Raw genomic sequence first — 19061 nt, forward strand, 5'->3', positions numbered from 1 at the left:
GTGAGCGAAGTGCCAAAGATAAGAGTCACTAGCTACACTCCCAATTAATAAGGAGGTCTACTAGGAAGAGGAGGTTATTTTTGCTGCTCTTGGTCAGCCTTACCTAGGCTCCCGAAATCCAGGAACTATAAGGAGTCTGGAAACATTAGGCCCTTTAAACTAAGTGACCTATGTTCTAGATAACAGAACCAGTATGTTTCTTGGACTGTCTTCTCCAAATATGAATTTGGAGGCAAAATTAATCTAATTGCAAGTCAGGAAAAAACATCTAGCCCAAGCTCCAAATTAGCTTCCTCTCATGTCTGGCCTAAGCCACATGCTTGCCTTCACTCTCCCACATTCCTTTCCTTCAAAAGATTCTATCATGCAAAGGCTTGAACAGAAATAGAACTCTCTATAGTTGTAGCCTACAGAAATTTCCCTTGGGGAACACCCCCACTGAGAAGGCTGCTGATAGGCTTCAGAAGCTGGGAGGGGGAATTTAACATTACACAAAAACACTTTGCAGGCAGGTACCAAAGAGGAGTGAGGAAGAGAACACACTTTGCTGAGAAGCAGGTGAGATTCAGGTAATTTCTGAATCCCCAGATAAATAAGCTCTTTCTACATACGCTAGCTCCAGCACAGGTATAGCAGCATCCTGCCTTCTCAACGCACTTACAGACAACTGTTAGGGAGCTCATCCGAGAAGCTGAAAGGGAGACAGCAGTCTGTGGTCAGGACTGCCCGCTCCTGAATACTGCCACAGCCCGTTACCATCTGCCAGCTGCCATAGTCTGTAGAGATGGAGGATCCGGGCAAGGAGTGGTCCTCTGATCTGGGGCAGAGAAACGAGAGAGAAAGAGAGAGAGGGGAGATGGTGCAATCAGTGCCAATCAGTCACATGCCTGCTTCTTCCAAGCCCCATCAGGGTGGCCAAGGTTAGACAGAGCAAGGGGGAGAATGTTAAATCAGTTCTGGGCATCAAGGCTCTGGAAAGGTCAGAGCAAGTCCAATAATATCTCCATCAAAGTGAAAAGAAGCCAGATGGGTAAGAGCTGAGAAAGCTGATCGTATAGGAAGGGCTTAAATAAAGGCCTCATGCAAGGGATTCTGACATAGAGAAGCCTGGTGGAACATAACAGGACAGATCACCCATGAAAGCAGAAACACCAAGGCCCAGATCAATGGCTACATGGATACAAGAGGTGGCTGGCATCCTGACTGGATGACTGAAAAAGATTGCACTAGCAAGTCAGAGAAACTCCTGGCTGATTTGGCAGCAGAATGGCACATCACAGACTCAGGCAGAATCAAGGAGGGAGATCTGGCATTCTGTGATTCGGAGATCTTTCAACAGCATCAGAAGGAAGCAAGCTGAACTCTTTTTCACCTGAGGAATGGTTTTCACCATCCTTGGACACAAGGTGTGAAGCCATATGGCAAAGAGCATGGGAGTGATCCAGAGACTTAGGGCCCACAGAAAATCCTACTGAGAGAGGGATGCTTCCCTCTGTGTGTCCAAGAAAACAAAGAAGAAAGGCAGAAAACATGACTTGATGTTCTTCCTAAGACTTGACTATTGTTCGTTTGCACGGGCAACCTACCAGCCCTTCCAAAAGCTAGTTCATATTTAGAAGCAGTAACCCCAGCATCTGGGTTGGCCCATTTGCAAGGATATTCCTAATCAGGGAGGCTGAGAGACAACTTTATTTTGGGGAGCTAGGGGAAGAGGAAGAAGATTGTTACGATAAACAAGTAGCCCCTCCCCAGATCAGTTTACCCCTCACTGAAACCACTAGGGCAGCCCTCTTTACTATCTACCTCCTAGGTGAAACCCAATGCAGGCAGGTGTGGCTGGTATGTATGGGCAGAATTCAAACAAGGTCTGTGCCATCTGGGCCCAGCCTTACCAATGTAGTTCCAGGTCTCCAGAGAGGGGATTCTTTGATGTATACTGTTCTCTTGTATACTAAGAGAACAAGAACTGTGGAAAGGTTTTCTGGGCCTCAGAAATAAGGATGGAGAACAAGCTTGGCAGAGTTGCATTTGCCCTTGGCCCACAATTGCTGAATAAATGTCACATGGATAGTCTGTGTTTTCCTTGTGACCATTCTAATCCTAAGAGGCTGGCAACACAGAACCCACTTACAACATAAAACAATTCAGAAGCCCGAATGAGAAAGGATATATTCCCTTACACCTGGTATACACACACACACACCTGCCTCAGTTCTGGAATACTCTACTTTCGCACAGGTCTAGAAGTGATCTGTGCAGGGTTGGGGAGACAGCTGTTAAGAATAAGCTAGGAGATACTATGTTCTGTAGCCTGATATGGCAGGCAACCTATGCTACACCAGTTCACCATCTTTGAGGAGGCAGAAGTGCCTAATTTTAGACACTGGTAATAAAGGTAAGGTAATTACAAAAAAAAATTAAGAAAAAGAAAAGAAAAATCCACTTAAACAGAAAAGTACCTAAATTTGGGCCATTTGGCACAGACAAACATCCATGCCAAGTGAGGAACTAGTGAACACTGTCTGATCAAGACCTAAAGGTAAGAGTTCAAATATAACTTTCATTAAGCTGGTGCAGAATTAACAGATCTTCTCCACCCCTGTGGCAAGACTGCTCTGTTACTACCAATTCCCTATGATTCTCCAACTGAAGGTATGCTCATCATGGTGATTCTCTATGGAGTCACAAAAAACACTCAAGTCTTTGGTTTTGAGAAACTTGGCAGATGCCAGAGATTTGACAAGGGACTTCGGCCATAATTTTGTAAGCCAATAAGTTTCTTGAGAACACTGATTTTTCTCCAAGTAAAGAAGTCCAGCACCAATGTGGCTGGGTTGGTTTTCAGTGCTGCTAAAAGAAGGGTCAGTCTTTGGTTAAGTGCTTTCTGATACAAGCATTCCTCCTTCACCATCATAGAAGATCTGGAAACAAAGTTGGTTTGTTAGCCTCAGTCTTCTTGAGGGAAGTGCTAGTTGCTAAAAATAAGAACACAGGGGTGGAGCCAAGACGGCAGAGTAAATGCAGGGACATGCTGGGGCTCTCCCCCCAAACCTCTCCAAATACCTGTAAAAAAAAAGACTCTAAACAAATTCTGGAGCAGCAGAACCCATAAAAAAATAGAGTGAAACAAATCTCCAGCCAAGGCAACCTGGAAGGTGGAAAGGAAGGTCTGTTTGCACCAGGCTGAGAGAGGAGTGCAGTCCAGTGAAAACTAGGCCCCAGCAAACCAGGAGCAGGCCCTTCAGGGCACTGAATCACTGGCAGCTGTGGCAGCTGAAAACAGCTGCACAAAACCTCTGAAGCTTGGGACAGTATGCCCTTCACACTGGAAGCAGATTAAAACCAAGAATCACCTACTCAGCAAAACTGAGTATAATCCATGAAGGGAAAAAATTGACATTACATTCCTACAGAAAAACATGATATTTGTGACTCATGAGATCTTTCTCATTATTAGGGCAGTTGGAGGGAATATATATAGACAGAGGGCACAGGGTAAATTGAACATGAAGGGACGCTATCTAAAAAATAAAATTAAGGAGTGAGAGGAATGTACTGGGTGAAGGAGAAAGGGAGAGGTAGAATGGGGTAAAATATCTCACATAAAAGAAGCAAGAGAAAGCTTTTACAATGGAGGGGAAGAGAGGGGAGGTGAGAGGGAATTAGTTTAAGGAAGGAATAACATACACACTCAATTGGGTATGGAGATCTATATTTCCCTACAGGAAAGCAGGGGTGAAGGGGATATGGTAGGAGTGTGATAGAAGGGACAGCAGATTGGGGAGGAGGTATTCAGAAGCAAACACCTTTGAGGAGGGACAGGATGAAAGGAAACAACATGACTATTATGGAAGTGTTTTGCATGACTACACATGTACAACTGTATCGAATTGCTTGCTTTCTCAATGAGGGAGGGAGGATGAGACTTTGGAACTCAAAGTTTTAAAAACAAATGTTAAAAACTGTTTTTACATGTAACTGGGAAATAAGATACACAGGTAATGGGGTACAGAAATCTACCTTACCCTACAGGAAAATGGAAGGGAAAGGGAATGGGGGGGGTGATAGAAGGGAGGGCATATTGGGGGAAGGGGTAATCAGAAGCAAAACACTTTTGAGGAGGGACAGGGTGAAAGAAGAGAGAGAATAGAATAAACAGGGGTAGGGGGAATGATGGAGGGAAATACAGTTAGCACAGTTAGTAACTGTGGAAAAAAAAATTTTGAAGCAAGCTTCTCTGATAAAGGCCTCATTTCTCTAACATATAGAGAACTGTGTCAAATTTATAAAAATAAAAGCCATTCTCCAATTGAAAAATGATCAAAAGATAATAATCAGTTTTCAGATGAAGTAATTAAAACTACCTATAACCACACGAAAAACTATTCTAACTCATTACTGATTGGAGAAATGCAAGTTAAAACAATTCTGAGGTACTGCCTTATACCGATTAGAACAGCTAATAGGACAGAAAAGGTAAATGACAAATGTTGGAGGGGATATGGGAAAAACGAGACATTAACGTACTGTTGTTGAAGTTGTGAAATGATATAACCATTCTATAGAGCAATTCAGAACTCTGCCCAAAGGGCTATAACACCATGCAAACCCTTTGACATGGCAATACCACTACTAGGTCTGTATCCCAAAAGGGAGAAAAAACAGAAAGGAAAAGGGCCTATATGTACAAAAAAAATTTATAGCAGCTTTTTTCTGGGGGGTAAAGAACTGGAAATTGAGGGGATGCACATCAATTGGGGAATGGCTGCACAAATTCTGGGATGTGATTGTGATGGAATACTACTGTGCTATAAGAAATGATGAGCAAGATGCTCTCAGAAAAACCTAAAAAGACGGATATGAGATAATGCAAAGTGAAATGTACTGTGTGCAAAGTAACAGCAATACTGCGAGATGATCAGCTACAAACGACTAGACTGTTCTCAGCAATACAATGATCCACGACAACTCTGAAGGACTTAGGATGAAAAATGCTCTCCAACCCAAGAGAAAGAACTGATGGGGTCTGAACACAGATTGAAGCAACTGTTGTTTTCTTTTCTACTTTGTTTTTCTTGAGTTTTTTAATCTCTGTTTTCTTTCACAACATGACCATTATGGATATGTTTTGCATGACTACATATATATGTGTATACATATATGTGTGTGTATATGTATGTATGTATGTATGTCTGTGTGTGTGTGTGTATAAAAAAATATATAAAAAACCTATATGGAATTGCTCACCTTCTCAATGGCGGGGGAGCGAGGGAGAGAATTTGGAACTCGAAGTTTTAAAAACAGTTGTTAAAAATTGTTGTTTACATGGAAGTGGGAAAAAATTAAATATTAAATAAATACAAAAAAATAAGAAACAAAATGACAGAAGCAAAGTCAGATTAGGTAAATTTGGAGGCTGGAATACTTAGGAATTTTAGCTATTTTTAACTGCCAGTGAAAAAATCTGAAACTTCAAACACATCAAAATTAGCACATACAGAATCAGCTTCTTGAACAGGTAAACACGTTACCTGTGTATTATGCCCAGCGTAACTACTGTGCACCATACTTCAATGTTTGAGTCAAATTATATTCCAAGACAATGCAAATTCTACATGAATCAGAGGGACGCTGAGGAAAAAGATGGTGAACTCAATCTAGCTTACACCTACTCTCCATAGTGACCAGTGTCACTTGCCCCATCAACAGCTTGTCTTCTGTTCCCCTGGCATCAAAGCAGTCATTAGTAATACAACAGGTAAAACAGAAAGGAAAGAAGAGCAAAAATTTGACATCTGTGGAGATGAGCCTGCATTGGGAGGTGAGCAAGAGGGTGATGTGACCTCAGAAGGCCAAATTTCACCTGCTCCCTTTTTTTAAAAAGTTGCTTAACAGATAAACTTCTGATTTCCAAGTCATACTGCTAATGAGAATTCCAAATGAGTTCTTCTAGCCATTTCTTTATGGAGGATCACAAATTGGTTTCAATTTGTTCTGCCGGAGTTCCAAGATACAGTGCTTCCCTAGCACAGAGCTAAAGTGTCACATTGGATTACAGCAGCCAGTCTGAAGATAAAAAGGAGATCTCACCCACAAGAGGATGAAAAGAACTGTTCTAGCTACTGGCAAGATGGATCATGGAACTCCAGATCATCCAAACTCCAAGTGGTGCTGTTTAAACAAGGTCACAATGTTCTAGTCCAGAAATTGTGAACATCTTTGGGACAGGTCCTGACCTTTGGGTTCTGGAAACCCTCTATTGTTTGCACCGAAAAGCTTTATGTTATTAGAACAGAAAAACAAACTTCTCAGGAGAAAAAAGCTCTTCTTTGCCTCCACCTTCTTGGCAGCAGAGCTCAGGGAGGCACTTCTTACCTGTAAGTGCAGCCAGCCGTTGATTAGCCAGAGTAACGGAAAGCCTACAGAGTGAATGAAGTCCAAATAACCTCATTTTAACAAAAGCCTAAACTTTCCCTCCTAGCAACTTTTATCAGAGCTGCAAATAAAGATTGTTGATGGTTCACAGCTTTCAAATGTGAAGCATTACACCTTTGAAGGCATACAGCAAAATTGCTTTCTAATATACAGACAAAGGTTTATTTACAAAATATATACTTCCCAATTGCTTGGTTAGGACAATGCTGCATCTATAGGCAGGCAAGTATTTGTGACAAGGACCTCAATGCTAGTACATTGATCCTGATAAGACTATGCTTGTAAAAACACCAAATCATAAAGTATCAGAGTTGGAAAAGAAAAAAGCAATCAGATCTGGTCCAATCTTCACTCCTCCTCTCTCCCCCATTTTACAGAGGAGGAAATAGGAGTCTCAGACAGATCCCTGACTTAGTAGCAGAGTTCCTTCTACAACTTGGGTCTCATGTAGAGCCAGGTGGAGGCACCTTGGGAGGAGGCACCTCAGAAGTATCCAATCAAACCTCCCACCCAAAGTAAGAGTCTCCAGAACTGGCCCTGACGATCAGTGATCACTGAGGCTCTGCTTGACGGCTTCCAGTGACAGCTGGAGAAGAACCTTCTAAATTCAGATCAAAGGTGTTGAACAGAATGGCATTTGAACTCTCCCTCACTGTCATGCATTCATAAGGCAGGCTAGGAGAAGATTAAAAAAAAAATCATCCTACTGTAGAAGTAGGATCACAGGTTTAGAAAGAACCCTATAGTCTCTAATTCAAATCCTAAGATCAGTAAAACTAAAGGCCAAGAAGGCTGTGACTCACCCAAGGTCACATGAGTATCTCCCTCTTTCCAGCAGCCCCTCTCCAGGGGCAGGATGGAGCACTGGGCCTGGAGTCAGAAGACCTGAGTTCAAATCTGGCCTCAGCCACTAATTAGCTGCCCCTTGGCAACTCACTTAAGTTTTATTTGCCTCAGTATCCTCATCTGTAAAACGGGGATGATAATAAAAGCACCTACCTCCCAGGGTTGTTGTGGAGATCAAATGACATAATTGCAAAACTCTTAGCAGAGTGCTTGGCACATAGTAAGAACTATCTAAGTGTTAACTATTATAACAATTGTTATCCAAGTTATACCGTGAGCCTAAGAATTTAGTCTGTGTCAAATGAGGACAGGCTAAGGTGACTCAGGATGATGATTTAGCCTGGACAAGATGGGGGTGGGGGAGGGGGGAGGGACGCTAGATCTCTTCAAGTACTTCCACATTTAGACTTGTTCTGTTTGAGCAGAAGCAGGAGCAAAGGGTGCCAGCTGAAAGGAGGCAAACTTAGGCCAGAGAGAAGGAAGGACTGTCTGGCAGTTCCAGCAACCCCCCAGTGGGAGGTGGTGGCCACTGCAGCCCTAATGGCCTTCAACCACAGCCTGGAGAGCCCTTGTTGGGTGCATTGTCACAGGAACTCTTGATCTGGTTGGGCAATATGACTGCTGGGATCCCTTCCAACTCTGTGCAAACATGTGAGAGGCACAAAATCAATTTCCCAGGACCAGAATAACATAGGCATCAAACTAAGGACAGGGCCTGAAAGATTCTTTGGCATTCTCTAAGAGGTTTTTATAGCCAGCAAAGTCTCCAGGTCTTTCCTAATCAAAGGACATTTCTGACCATCTAATCCAGCCTAGTAATCAGGGCAGCGAGGCTGTCTGCTTGGAGAGGGTAAAAGATGCTCCCAGAAAGGCCAGGAGAAACTAACCTCTGTCTATAAAAACAAATTAGTCAAAGGGCACTGGCAAAAACACACAAGATCCAGATCACCATGACTACCTACAATGCCAGGCCAACAACCCTCGGACCCCAGCTGGAGATGGCAGCCCAGATTTCTGGCAGGGGTCTGTTACAAAGCTGTCTCCCCCTCGTCACAGTAGACACCATGGTGGTCACTGAGAAGAGCCTGACAGAAGAGACCAACAAGCACAACACAAAACATAGGGCAAAAGTTCCTGTATCAGAATGAGTGCACAGGGACTCCTCTCCTCAGGATACAGCCTAAGAGTCAGCAGCTATATTTCATTCCAATCGTTGGGGCCTTGATTATAGATTCAGTCACACTCCTGAACGTGGGCTCCAATGATGCTGCTACAGTGACTGTTACTAACAGGATGATCGGAGGAGAACAGCATGCGCTTCTCTTCCAGTAGATAAATGAATAAAAAGCTTTATTTTGATTATACAAAGTGGGCTCCATTTTAAGAAAACTAGGGATAGAGGAATCTGATGGATTTACTATCTCCCCCCATATATGTATACACACACATAAGTATATATGTATTATCATGTAACATAAAACTATATATAGCATTGTCATATTACAAAAGGGTTCTTTACTTTAATGAATGGATTCACTAAAGGTCTCTGATGGATTTTTTTTTTTAAATTAAGGCATTAGGGAAAAATAAATGTTTACTGATGAGGAGGAACCATGCCAACTGATGAAGAATCAAGATTTGATTTGATTTTCCCCTGACATAATATTACTATGATTTAAATGAATAAAATCTTATTAAACTCAGTCTTACAAGACCCATTCCCACTGTTACCTCGGTCAACAGAGCTCCTAAAAGATTCTGGCTCTACTGCATGGCATTCCAATCGAAAATCAGAGACAACACATTAGCAATCTCTAAAGGTGCTCCCAGACAGGGCTGATCCAAGACCCTAGTTCTATACCTAGGACAACCTGGGAAGAAGGCGAAAGTTGCAGTGGCTACTTTGTTTGCCCGATCTTGGCTCTCTTTTCATTCTAGTCCTAATTCCCTCCTGTCCAGCCATCCTGACCCTAAGCCTTCTATAGGAAGGGAGGCTAGCCAGGATAAGTTTAATAGACTTACAGAGAACATAAGGCGACCAAGATTATCCAGTTCCCTAATCCACATTAGTATCCTGTGTTAAAAATTAATCCTTAGCTGTAAGTACACAGGATCCCTCTGTAGAGTCCAATCTAGAGGCACTAATCACACTAATTTTCTGAAATCTGAAGTCAGGGGTTATGTATTTGAAAGTTTGTCCACTGTACCCATGCAGGGTCCAAAGAAAAGCCAGGATGGGGAATGTACCTACTTTGGTTGAATGTCCATTAAAGTCAGGGTAGTAAAGTGTATAGGAATGCCCTAATGACTTCTCAAATTGATCATGTTAGGGAAAAGCATGAAGGGAAAGAAGGAATTCAGAATGGCAAGCAGGATAAGAAGCTGGCAAGAGTCAAATGCTCTTCAACCCCTTCAAGATTAAATTAGGCTCTAACCATATAAATCATTTCCTTGGGAAACACTTTAAGTTCTCATTCCCATGCCCATTCCAGTGTTTCTAGTTGTCCCTTCTCGTATCCAGCTAACAAGTTCCTTAACCCATTGTTTTCCCATCACTGCCTGTGCTCCTTCACCAGGGGGCCACATCTACACTATTCAGTTCTTTGACTAGGTCTAGTCTTGGATTTACCTTCCCTCTACTGGGAGGGAACAGAGGAATTTAGTTCAACTCCTTCCTCTCAAAATTAAGAAGGTGGAAGCCCTGAGAGAAATAACTTGCCCAAGGCAGAGCTGAAACTAGGTCTCCAGACCATGAAGACACTATTTCATCACAGGAGGCTTGTTTTTTTAGATTCTTAGACCTCAAGCCATGATCAGCACATTATTAGATCTCTGTCCCTGAGGGAAGGAGACAGACACCCACACCAATGCCTTTTTCTGAGGACATCACTTATGAAATTATCTAGTCATGACTGCCTTCCAGTTGTTTATTTGGTTTTCACACCAATGGGACTTCTCTGAGATGAAAAAATATGCGCTTCTCAAAAACCACCTAAACAGCAGAATAAGATTAGTAGCTGAAGCTAAGAGGGGAAGGATGCTGCATGCTCCTGGCACTTCCTAGACTTGGGACCAAAGAGGCAGCACACAGATGGCTCCACCAGCAGTTACTCTGCTGCCTTCAAACACCTCACCTGGTTTTGGGGACTTCCAAGGGACTGCTTCCTGTTCGGAAAAAGCTGTCAGAATGGTTAGAGGATGAGGAACTGGAAAACTTGGCTTCCACAATCCCTTGATAGGAAGGCTGTCTGTCTTCTGATTGCTGGGGACGATTCCAGGGCACAGTCTGGGGAGAAGATGTATGACTCTTCCTCCTGCAGATCAAGAAGCAGTCACCTGGAGATGCTCTTCCAATTCTACCTCTCTGGTTTCAAAGTGTCAGAATTAAGTCCCCAAAAGAAAACAACTTGGGAGAAGTTTGCGCATTCAGCATGACTTGTGCCTCACAGAATACCAAATGCAGTCAAACCCAGTCAGCCACTGGGTTTAGAGGGAGAAGTTAGCCTTCAACATTAAGGAAGAGACATACTAGAACATGGACTGCCTTTCACCCATACACATACAGGGAATGACTACTGAATCAGAGGAAACGCTGACCAAATGTCTTCCATCTCCTCTAAACCCCAGTCACGACCTGCTTCCCTCTTCTCCTGCAGTACTATTCCATTTGTTCCCTCTTCTTGATCCCCCCAAACCTGTCCTTTCAACCACCTTTTCCCTTTTCCTTATTTCCTGATGGAAGGGAGTAAAGAATCAAGCCTTTTAATACAGACTGCTTGACATGTCTTTACTCCCCCTTTTCCCTGAAGGGGAAGTGTATTGTCTACCCAACGACTCCCAGCAGGTATAGCAGGCTCACAGGAGTCGATAGCACCATACAAAGAGACTCCTTATCTTTTGTGTGGTATGCACTTGACCACAGTGGTGGCCCTCAGCAGATGGCTAGCTTTAGAGGGGGCAGCAAGTCACTCAGGGAACAAAGCTTCATTTTGTCTATTACCCACAGGTGGTCCCCTTTATTCTTGGTACTCCAGCTGAGTCCCCAGCTGTGCTAGTTATGGCTACTGCCACACTTGGGGCTAGCTCCAGGTTGGCATCTTACCAAGCTGCCTGTGTCTGTGCTGCCGTTGAGCCTGAGTCCACAGGTTCATAAGGGAAGCTCCCAGTTGCTCCCGGGGAACTCTCAGTGACGAGGGAGAAGTCACTACTTAGGCTGGTTGTGCTACCCCGATCTCTCCTTTCTGGACGAGGCCAACGGAAAAAAAGAAGTCATTTTTGAGAGGAGAAAACTAACAGTGCCAGGCACCAGGGACCCTGTACCATCTCTACCCTTGCTGCTACCGCTAGGCATAGGGACTTCAGCCTGGAAATAGTGACAGGACAGGGGCCCCACAACTCACTCATGGTACAAAGGTCGTCTACAGTGAAGCCTGTGTCCCTGGCTGGAAGGCTCTTCCTTCTGCAGAGAAAAAGAGACAGGGATCTACAGCACAGATGGGAGAATCAGCAAGTTTTAAGGCCAAAGCCTAGTTGCTCCTTTCCCAGTTAACTCTTCAGAATATGAGCAGATCCTGAAACTGCCAAGTGCCCGATGAAATAAGAGTGGCTGACTTGATGACAAGTCCTTCAAGCTATCGGTTCTTTGGCTAACCTTTCTCTGTAACCAGGCAACCCCTGGGCATCCTCTAGGTCTAATATTGACTTGTACTGTGTGCCATGGTAATTGGGCTGCAGCCTAATGTCTCCTGAACAGTCCAAAACAGGTGTCTCGGAGACCTCAAATTTGTCATCTAAAACTTAACTCATTATGCCTTTTCTCACCCTCAAACTCACTTCTGTTCTGAACTGTCCAGTCCTGTCAAAGGCACCACCATCCTTCCAAGCTTATAAGCTTGGCTTTATCCTCAGCCCCCCTTAATTCTCCCTCATCCCATCAGTTGCCAAATCTTGCTATAGCTACCTTCTCTATTGCTTACCTACAACACTCAACTCCTGTCTCTATATCTTTTTGAAGCTGTCCCCCATGCCTGGAATGCACTTTTTCATTCAACTATCTTAGAAAATACCTCTCTTCAAGATGAGGTTCAAGCACCACATGAAGCATTTCCCAACGTCTTTCTCCAACTGCTACTGCCTTCCATCCCTAACTACTTTGTATTTATTTTTTGCATATTTGTTCTACATGTACCTTAAAGCACTATATAAATGCTAACATATACAAGTCTTCCCCATTAGAATGCGAATGCTTTGAAAGCAAAGATCATTTTCATTTTCTGTATTTGTATTCCGAGCTGGTACAAAGTAGGCTAGCACTAATGCTTGCTGAACCCCTTGGATTTCAGGTATAGAAAGCATACCTTCTAATTCCAAGATGTCTGGATTCCAGAGCCAGACAGAGTATCTAAATATATTTCCTGGGAGACTGGACTTAGAGGAGGTGAGCTAACATACCTCAGCCTATCTAGGTGGGAATTCTGTAGCAGTCATCAACTGAGGAGTCAAGATTCCTTAACCAAGTGAGATAACGTATTTAAAGGTGCTTAGTAACCCACTATGTGAAAGCCACATGATGATCACCCTTTACCATGTCCCAGATTCCCAAGCTGGAAGCCATTCCCCCAATTATAAAGTAGAATGATAATACGTACTTGTGTATGGTTAGAAGTTAATGTGGCTACAGTCATGTAAAAGTTCTTTTGACTCCTTCTGGCTACTGAGGTTTTTATGAATAAAGCTTATGTTGGGATACTATTCTGAGTAACGTAATACCTTCTAATAGGAAATGTAGGATTATGGCTCTTGAAAAAAGAGACAGCAGAGAGAATATGACTTCTATAGGCCTTCAACCAGTAGTTCTTAACTTGGGATCTGTGAACTTGTTTTTTGATATTTTAATAACTACTTCAATTTAACTAAAGATGGGTTCTTAACCTTATGCATGACTTCTTTGGCAGTGTGGGGAGGCCTATGGCCCCCTTCTCTGAATGTTTTGATAAAAACATAATAGGACTATAAAATAAATCAATTATGTTTAAATATAGTTATCACAATATTAAAACTAATTCACCGGTAAGAACTGCAAGAGACTGATGAAGATTTGGCTCATGTTTCCTCATGGTAACAGTGCAAATGAAAACCAACATGACAATGGGTCTAAGGACCAACTCCTGTCTCTTCATTAGCACATGGCCCTCAACATCAAAAATTCCCTTACGGGATCTCAAGCCATTTCCTGAGCTCTGCTTACTCCAGAGATCCTTCTGATGACAAGAGAATCCAAGAGCCCTTTAAGTGGATGCTTCTGGAGTCTGTCCCACTTCTCAGTCTCCTGAATTTGCAATAAATTAAGGAAGAATTGGGCCAGGCCACTGGGGTCCTTCCCCTTGCCCACAGAAGTACAAATGGCCAGGACCTTGAAGGCAAGGACAGAGTATGTAGCAGGCTCCTTACCTCTGTGACTTCAGAGCAGAGAACTCCTCAGAGGTGATGTGCTTCAAAAAACTGAAGCAGAAGAAGAAAATCTGAAGGAAACACAAAATCAGTCCATGGAGTGAGAAAGGCTCTGAAGAGAGGAGGGCCTCTTCCTGTTCACAAGCAGCCTCTCCTTCCCTGTCGCCACTCCCACCCTTTGCCTCTAAAACCAGCTAGACTCAAGTATGGAAGGAAAATGACCTGTCAGTCCTCTAGGAGAATGACTGACACAAAGTGATGCAAGCCAGTCTCCAGACAGACTTACTAAGAAGGTACACAGTCTATGGAATTCATAGAATAAAGTCAGGAAGAGAGACCTAGGGACTGGAGGGCAGGAATGGAAAGAAGAGGTGGCAGGAGGAAGGAGAAAGGTAGTTTATTTTCCTCTCCCAACAGCCCAAGAGGTTGGGCCACTGTTTCTCAAGCTCCACCTGTCAACTCCCCAGGTTTCACATTCCCTGCCACCAAAAAGGGCCACATGATTTCTGTGCTGTTGAGAAGGGTAGGAGGATTAGCTTTTTTTTTTTTTAATCTCAGGAAAGGAGGCTACCAGGGAAGAACAGCTGGAGAAGGAGATAATGGGGGGATTAACAAACACAGCAGGACTGCTGACAAGGGGGAGGAGGACAGAGGGGCTTTTATGGTGATGGTGGAAAGGAGGAAATAATCAGTTTGACCCATTGCTGGTTTGCAGCCCCCTCAGAACATGGGGGAAGGAGAATCAGGCCTAGAGTCACAGCATGGTTCCACAGGGTCCCTCCAAATTCCCAAACAAGAGACCTTGTTGCAGAGATAAATAAAGGATGTATGTAGGTCACAGCGTCTAAGAGGAATGAATTAACGCCTAGAGCCAGAGTCATATGAAAGTTCTCTGAGAGTTAGGCTAAACTGTCAACATGAATAGCGGGCCTGGTTCTGAGGCTGGGAGTGGACAGAAATGGCCACCTCCTTTACAAAGCTTTTCCTGATCCCCCACCCCCTGCCATAGCATTGTGTTTTATACCCAATACCATTATTTGGTTATTAGTTACCTCTGCAATATCTATACAATAATTGGCTTTCAAATACTGCTTAAAGATTCGTCAAGTGATCTTTATAGATTCTCACTACACCTCACAACAATCCTGAGAGGTAGGATTAACCCTAACCTATCTCCAGATGAGGAAACTGAGGTTCAGAGGTCACATAGTCACAGAGGTCACATACATCAGAGGTAATATGTCAAGTCAGCTCTTCCTAGCTCCAAATCTAGCAAACAACTCCACCATGTCTCCTCTTCTGTATTCCATTCCCCTACTAAACCATAATAAGTGCCACAAGGGCAGGTACCTCATCTAAACTTTCTGTGGCTCTCCCCAATGCTGAGAAGTGGTCTACAGCTAGAAGTGTTAATAAGTGTTTAACCAAATGTTTCAGTAGAAGCAGCTCCAGATTCTTCCCTTTCACCATTTGGATGAAAAATACCCGCCCCCCCTCAGCCTCTTCCTGTCTTCCCCCACCCTAACTTCCCAGGCTTCTCTTGGGGGCCAACTTACACCAGAAGGGTTGGATGCCCAGCAAAAGAGGCCCTTCCCTGAGATACTGCTTGGGATGGAAGGTACAGAAATTATTTGGTGTAACAGCTGAACTGTGTGTACAAAAGCAGGTCACCCCATTTCATACTAAGTTCTTCTGGGCAAAGTGAGAATGGGTATAACGTGGAGTGACCCTGTATTCTCAGGTGTATCGAAAATGGAAGGAAATCAGAACAGAACATTTAAAACAACAGAATCTTTTTAATGAAGTCCTAGACATTGGCCAGTGGCAGAGGCCTGTGAATCACAAAGTATAAGAGTCCTTTACCAATCAAGAGATGTAAGCAAGTTTGGAAGAGTTGAAAAGATAACATGAAAGGCAGAATGAGAGCAGAAAGCCTCAAGAGGGCTTAAGGAGAAGGGAGTTAAAAAAACAACAGAAAAACCAAAAGAAAGGACAAATAGCAAAGGAGGAACAACTAGAGAGGAACTTGGAGAACATCACACCCACACATATATCTCAAATACTAAAAAGGAACCAAGGTCGTCATCAGGGGAGGATGATGTGATGTTGATTGGCCTGATATTGCTGCTGATTAACATTTCAGGAGGAAGAGGAAATGGAGTCCAAACTGGAAGTAATCAGAGAACAGGCAAGGTCTTCAGATCCTGAAGTAGTTGCAGATGAAGCCATGTGACTTTGGTGAGAAGTCCTAATCCTATCACTGTGGCTGTTGTTCAAAGAACGTGATTAGAATCGCTATTTGTTGTTAAAAAATTAGGAAGTAGGAATAATGGTAAGACAAGTGAATTGGGGACAAGAAGATTCTAAGGGAGCAAGTATGAAGTTGGAATAATGGGAGCCAGGAATTGAGAAATCAAACAGCTGGGTTCAAGACGGGATGAGATCACATACACACAACACCACAGAGTGAGATAAAAAGATCCCTGTAGAAGTTAAAGGAGTAGAAGAAAAAGGAAGACTGCTCTGGGATGGGAAGCCCTGATACCAAATCCCAGTTCTGCTAACATGGGCCAAGCCAGAAGCCTCTCTACCAAAGAGGGAAGGAGGGTGCGGTGGGGAAAGAATCACTGGACTCTATTCCTCCTTGGCTAAAGCTGCCCCATTCAGTGGATACACAAAAAAGTAACACTCACCTCCTCTCCTTTGCTGAGTCGATCTACCAACATGTGTCTGAAGAAAGAAAGGGAAATGAGGCCACTCACAAAAGGGTCCAAACTAATAAGCCAAGGGTAAATGCTAGTCATTCTAGGTAGTACCCTATGATGAGGGCTGGGTATGTCTCAGCACCCTATTCCGAGGGGACTTCTTCCAAGATGCTTTCTCCACTCACAGGGTCAGAGAAACATGACCTCTAAACAAACATAGGGACAACCGGAAGCAGGCCCCATATCCTCCCATATGCTCATGTGGGACCTACCCAAAGAGAAACCAGTCATAGGCCACAGTCAGATAGAGGATCTCAGCAGGCTTCAGGGTTGCATGGATCAGCCCATCCTGGGAATAGAGTGAAGATATCAGAAAATAGCCTTCCCATGAGGGTGTATGCAGCTACGACCTGGATAGCAGATGAAGGTCACCCACTTTCACTAGAATAGAAATCACAAGGTCCCAGTGAATCAACCCAGAGGTCTAGAGCATAAGTGAACAGAGATCAACGTCCCCAGAAATAGAGGCACAGGTTCTTTCATAATGGCTTAAATAGGGAGTTCTCTATCCCACCAAATATCTACCTTTTCTAGGGGAAAAGAAAAGGGAGTGAGGTGGGGGGAAGAAATCAATCATCTGAACTCTCCCAAGGTACTGAATGCTAGGCACTTTATACTTTATGAGGCTTCCTAAGTCTATACTTACTGCCCACAAGGAAAGGCGTAGGAGGGAGATGAAGAGAGGTGTCCGATCCCAGCCTGAAATACAGTGCACCAACAGCCCGCTGTCATCTGATCAAGAGGCAAGGGAAATTAGGCCCAAAAGAGAACCAAAGAACAGGCAGTAATAAAAATGGAATCTGTTGTCATATTGACCAGTTGGTAGGAATGTCAGTCATCCCTAGAATCCCACCTCTTATAGAAGTCTTAAAGATTTCACTGCAACAATTCAGGGAAGATACTCTCCTAGCAAGGCAAATATGACAAAGGCTAAATCTAAACCAATTCTAATCACCTATGGAACTAATTACATGAAACAATAGGCAGGAATCTTGGCCTCAGGAAAGAGAGAAGGAAATGCAACACCCTTTCTTTGCTGGGAAAAAAAAAAGAGGACTACATTAATGGAAGGTCATTATCTATTGGGTGCAGCTGATACACCTTGCTTTGGTTTTGTTAAGCTTTTCTTTTTCTTTACAAGGGAAGACTCACTGGGGGCGGGGGAGGGGGATGTCTGATGTTAATACCTGGAAAGGACTGATGTAAAAATAAAACAAATTTAAAAACCAGGCATTACATATCACAAAGGCTTTTGCTTTAAAGTTCATTTTACTTCCACCCCTTCCAAATTGTCTTTCCTAGCCAAATGATGAGAGGATGCTGAGTGGGGATGGGAAGAGAATTTAACTTATTACAATGCTAATACTCATGACCTAAGGATGACCAGTTTACCTTAGCAGATTGATACTTTGTTAAGAGTTTAAAAGAAGCTCTGTGTACCAACCACAGTTTTCAAGGGCATTAAATAACTCCGTGGAGAATGCCTACAGCCATTAGCTTGCTCACAGGACGCCGTGGGAAAGCACTCAACGGCCTCAAAGTTCAAGCTGTGTGTGTACACCTTGCCCCAACAACCGCATGAGTGGGTTGCATGCATGAGAAAAAGAAGGGGCATTGGACCAAAAGAGTGGCATTCGGTAGACTGGGCCTTACCCTCACTGTTGATGATATAAAGCAGCAGTTTCAGGTAGTTCTGAGTTTGTTGCACCAGGTCCCAGCTCTGAAGAGGAAGAAAGGAGACACGAGGCTTGTGGTTAGAGATGGTGGGAAATCTGGGAAAGGAGATTCTTACATTCTGAACAAAATGTACAAACATACAAATGATCTTGTTCTCGATCAGATCGACTCACTGTGCTTATTACCATAAATTATAGTTAACAATCCAAAATGTTCTTAGCTTAAAAAAACCCAAACCAAAAAAAGAAGAAATCACTAATCCTAACTCTCCCAAGGCCCCACATCCTTTAATAGGGCTGCTCAAATGGGATGAACAGACTGCAGCATCCCCTTATTTGTCTGACCCCTTTTAACCAGAAAAAGGTAATGGGCATGGGGAAGAATGAGAAGTAAAGGCCTAGACAACCCCTAACTTCTATCAGCAGATGTGGAACTGAGCAGAATCATTGAGGTAGTTTCCCCTGATCGAGTGCCCTACCCCAACCTCTCAGACACTGTCTGCTCAGAATCCCCAATTCCTCAGGGCTTCTGACCCAGTTTTACTAGTCCTTCTCCCTCCCAGAAGCAAGCTCCTGACAACTGCTTATCAGAGCTAGGCAGCTGCATGGATAGTGAGGTGAATACCAGGAAGAGGAGAGCCTCCCAAGGGGGGCCAGAATGAATGCACCACCTGTAATTGGAATGGCTTTCCCAGGAATTTAAAGCAGGCTCATCTACCTGACCCTCCCTGGCCCCTGGAGAGGTCTGACCCACTTTCAGCAGCTCCAGAGACAGACACTGCAGCTCTGAGCTAATAAAGTCATTACCCGCAGTAACACACAGGGGTCTCACAACTGCTCCAGCTCAACATGCCAGACACACCCCTGTGAACAGCTAGCTATCTCCTGA

At 43.6% G+C, this 19061-nt stretch overlaps 1 protein-coding gene across 3 annotated transcripts in view; it reads right to left on the reverse strand.

Moving 5' to 3' along the window:
- Window positions 1-19061, reverse strand: part of MTMR14 (myotubularin related protein 14) — a 54379-nt gene that overhangs the window by 4040 nt on the left and 31278 nt on the right. For 2 of the 3 annotated variants that reach the window (XM_036738730.1, XM_036738731.1), the window contains exons 10-18: window positions 18150-18216; window positions 17143-17228; window positions 16709-16785; window positions 16425-16461; window positions 13732-13802; window positions 11682-11740; window positions 11384-11522; window positions 10416-10595; window positions 662-817 (exon numbers count right to left, since the gene is read on the reverse strand). In XM_036738730.1, coding sequence (XP_036594625.1) covers window positions 662-817; window positions 10416-10595; window positions 11384-11522; window positions 11682-11740; window positions 13732-13802; window positions 16425-16461; window positions 16709-16785; window positions 17143-17228; window positions 18150-18216 — 872 coding nt within the window. The remainder of the gene's footprint in view (window positions 1-661; window positions 818-10415; window positions 10596-11383; window positions 11523-11681; window positions 11741-13731; window positions 13803-16424; window positions 16462-16708; window positions 16786-17142; window positions 17229-18149; window positions 18217-19061) is intronic. The other variant, XM_036738733.1, reaches the window with a different exon arrangement.

This window comes from Trichosurus vulpecula, chromosome 9, assembly GCF_011100635.1.
Source record: "Trichosurus vulpecula isolate mTriVul1 chromosome 9, mTriVul1.pri, whole genome shotgun sequence".
In the NCBI taxonomy this organism is placed as follows: Eukaryota; Metazoa; Chordata; class Mammalia; order Diprotodontia; family Phalangeridae; genus Trichosurus; species Trichosurus vulpecula.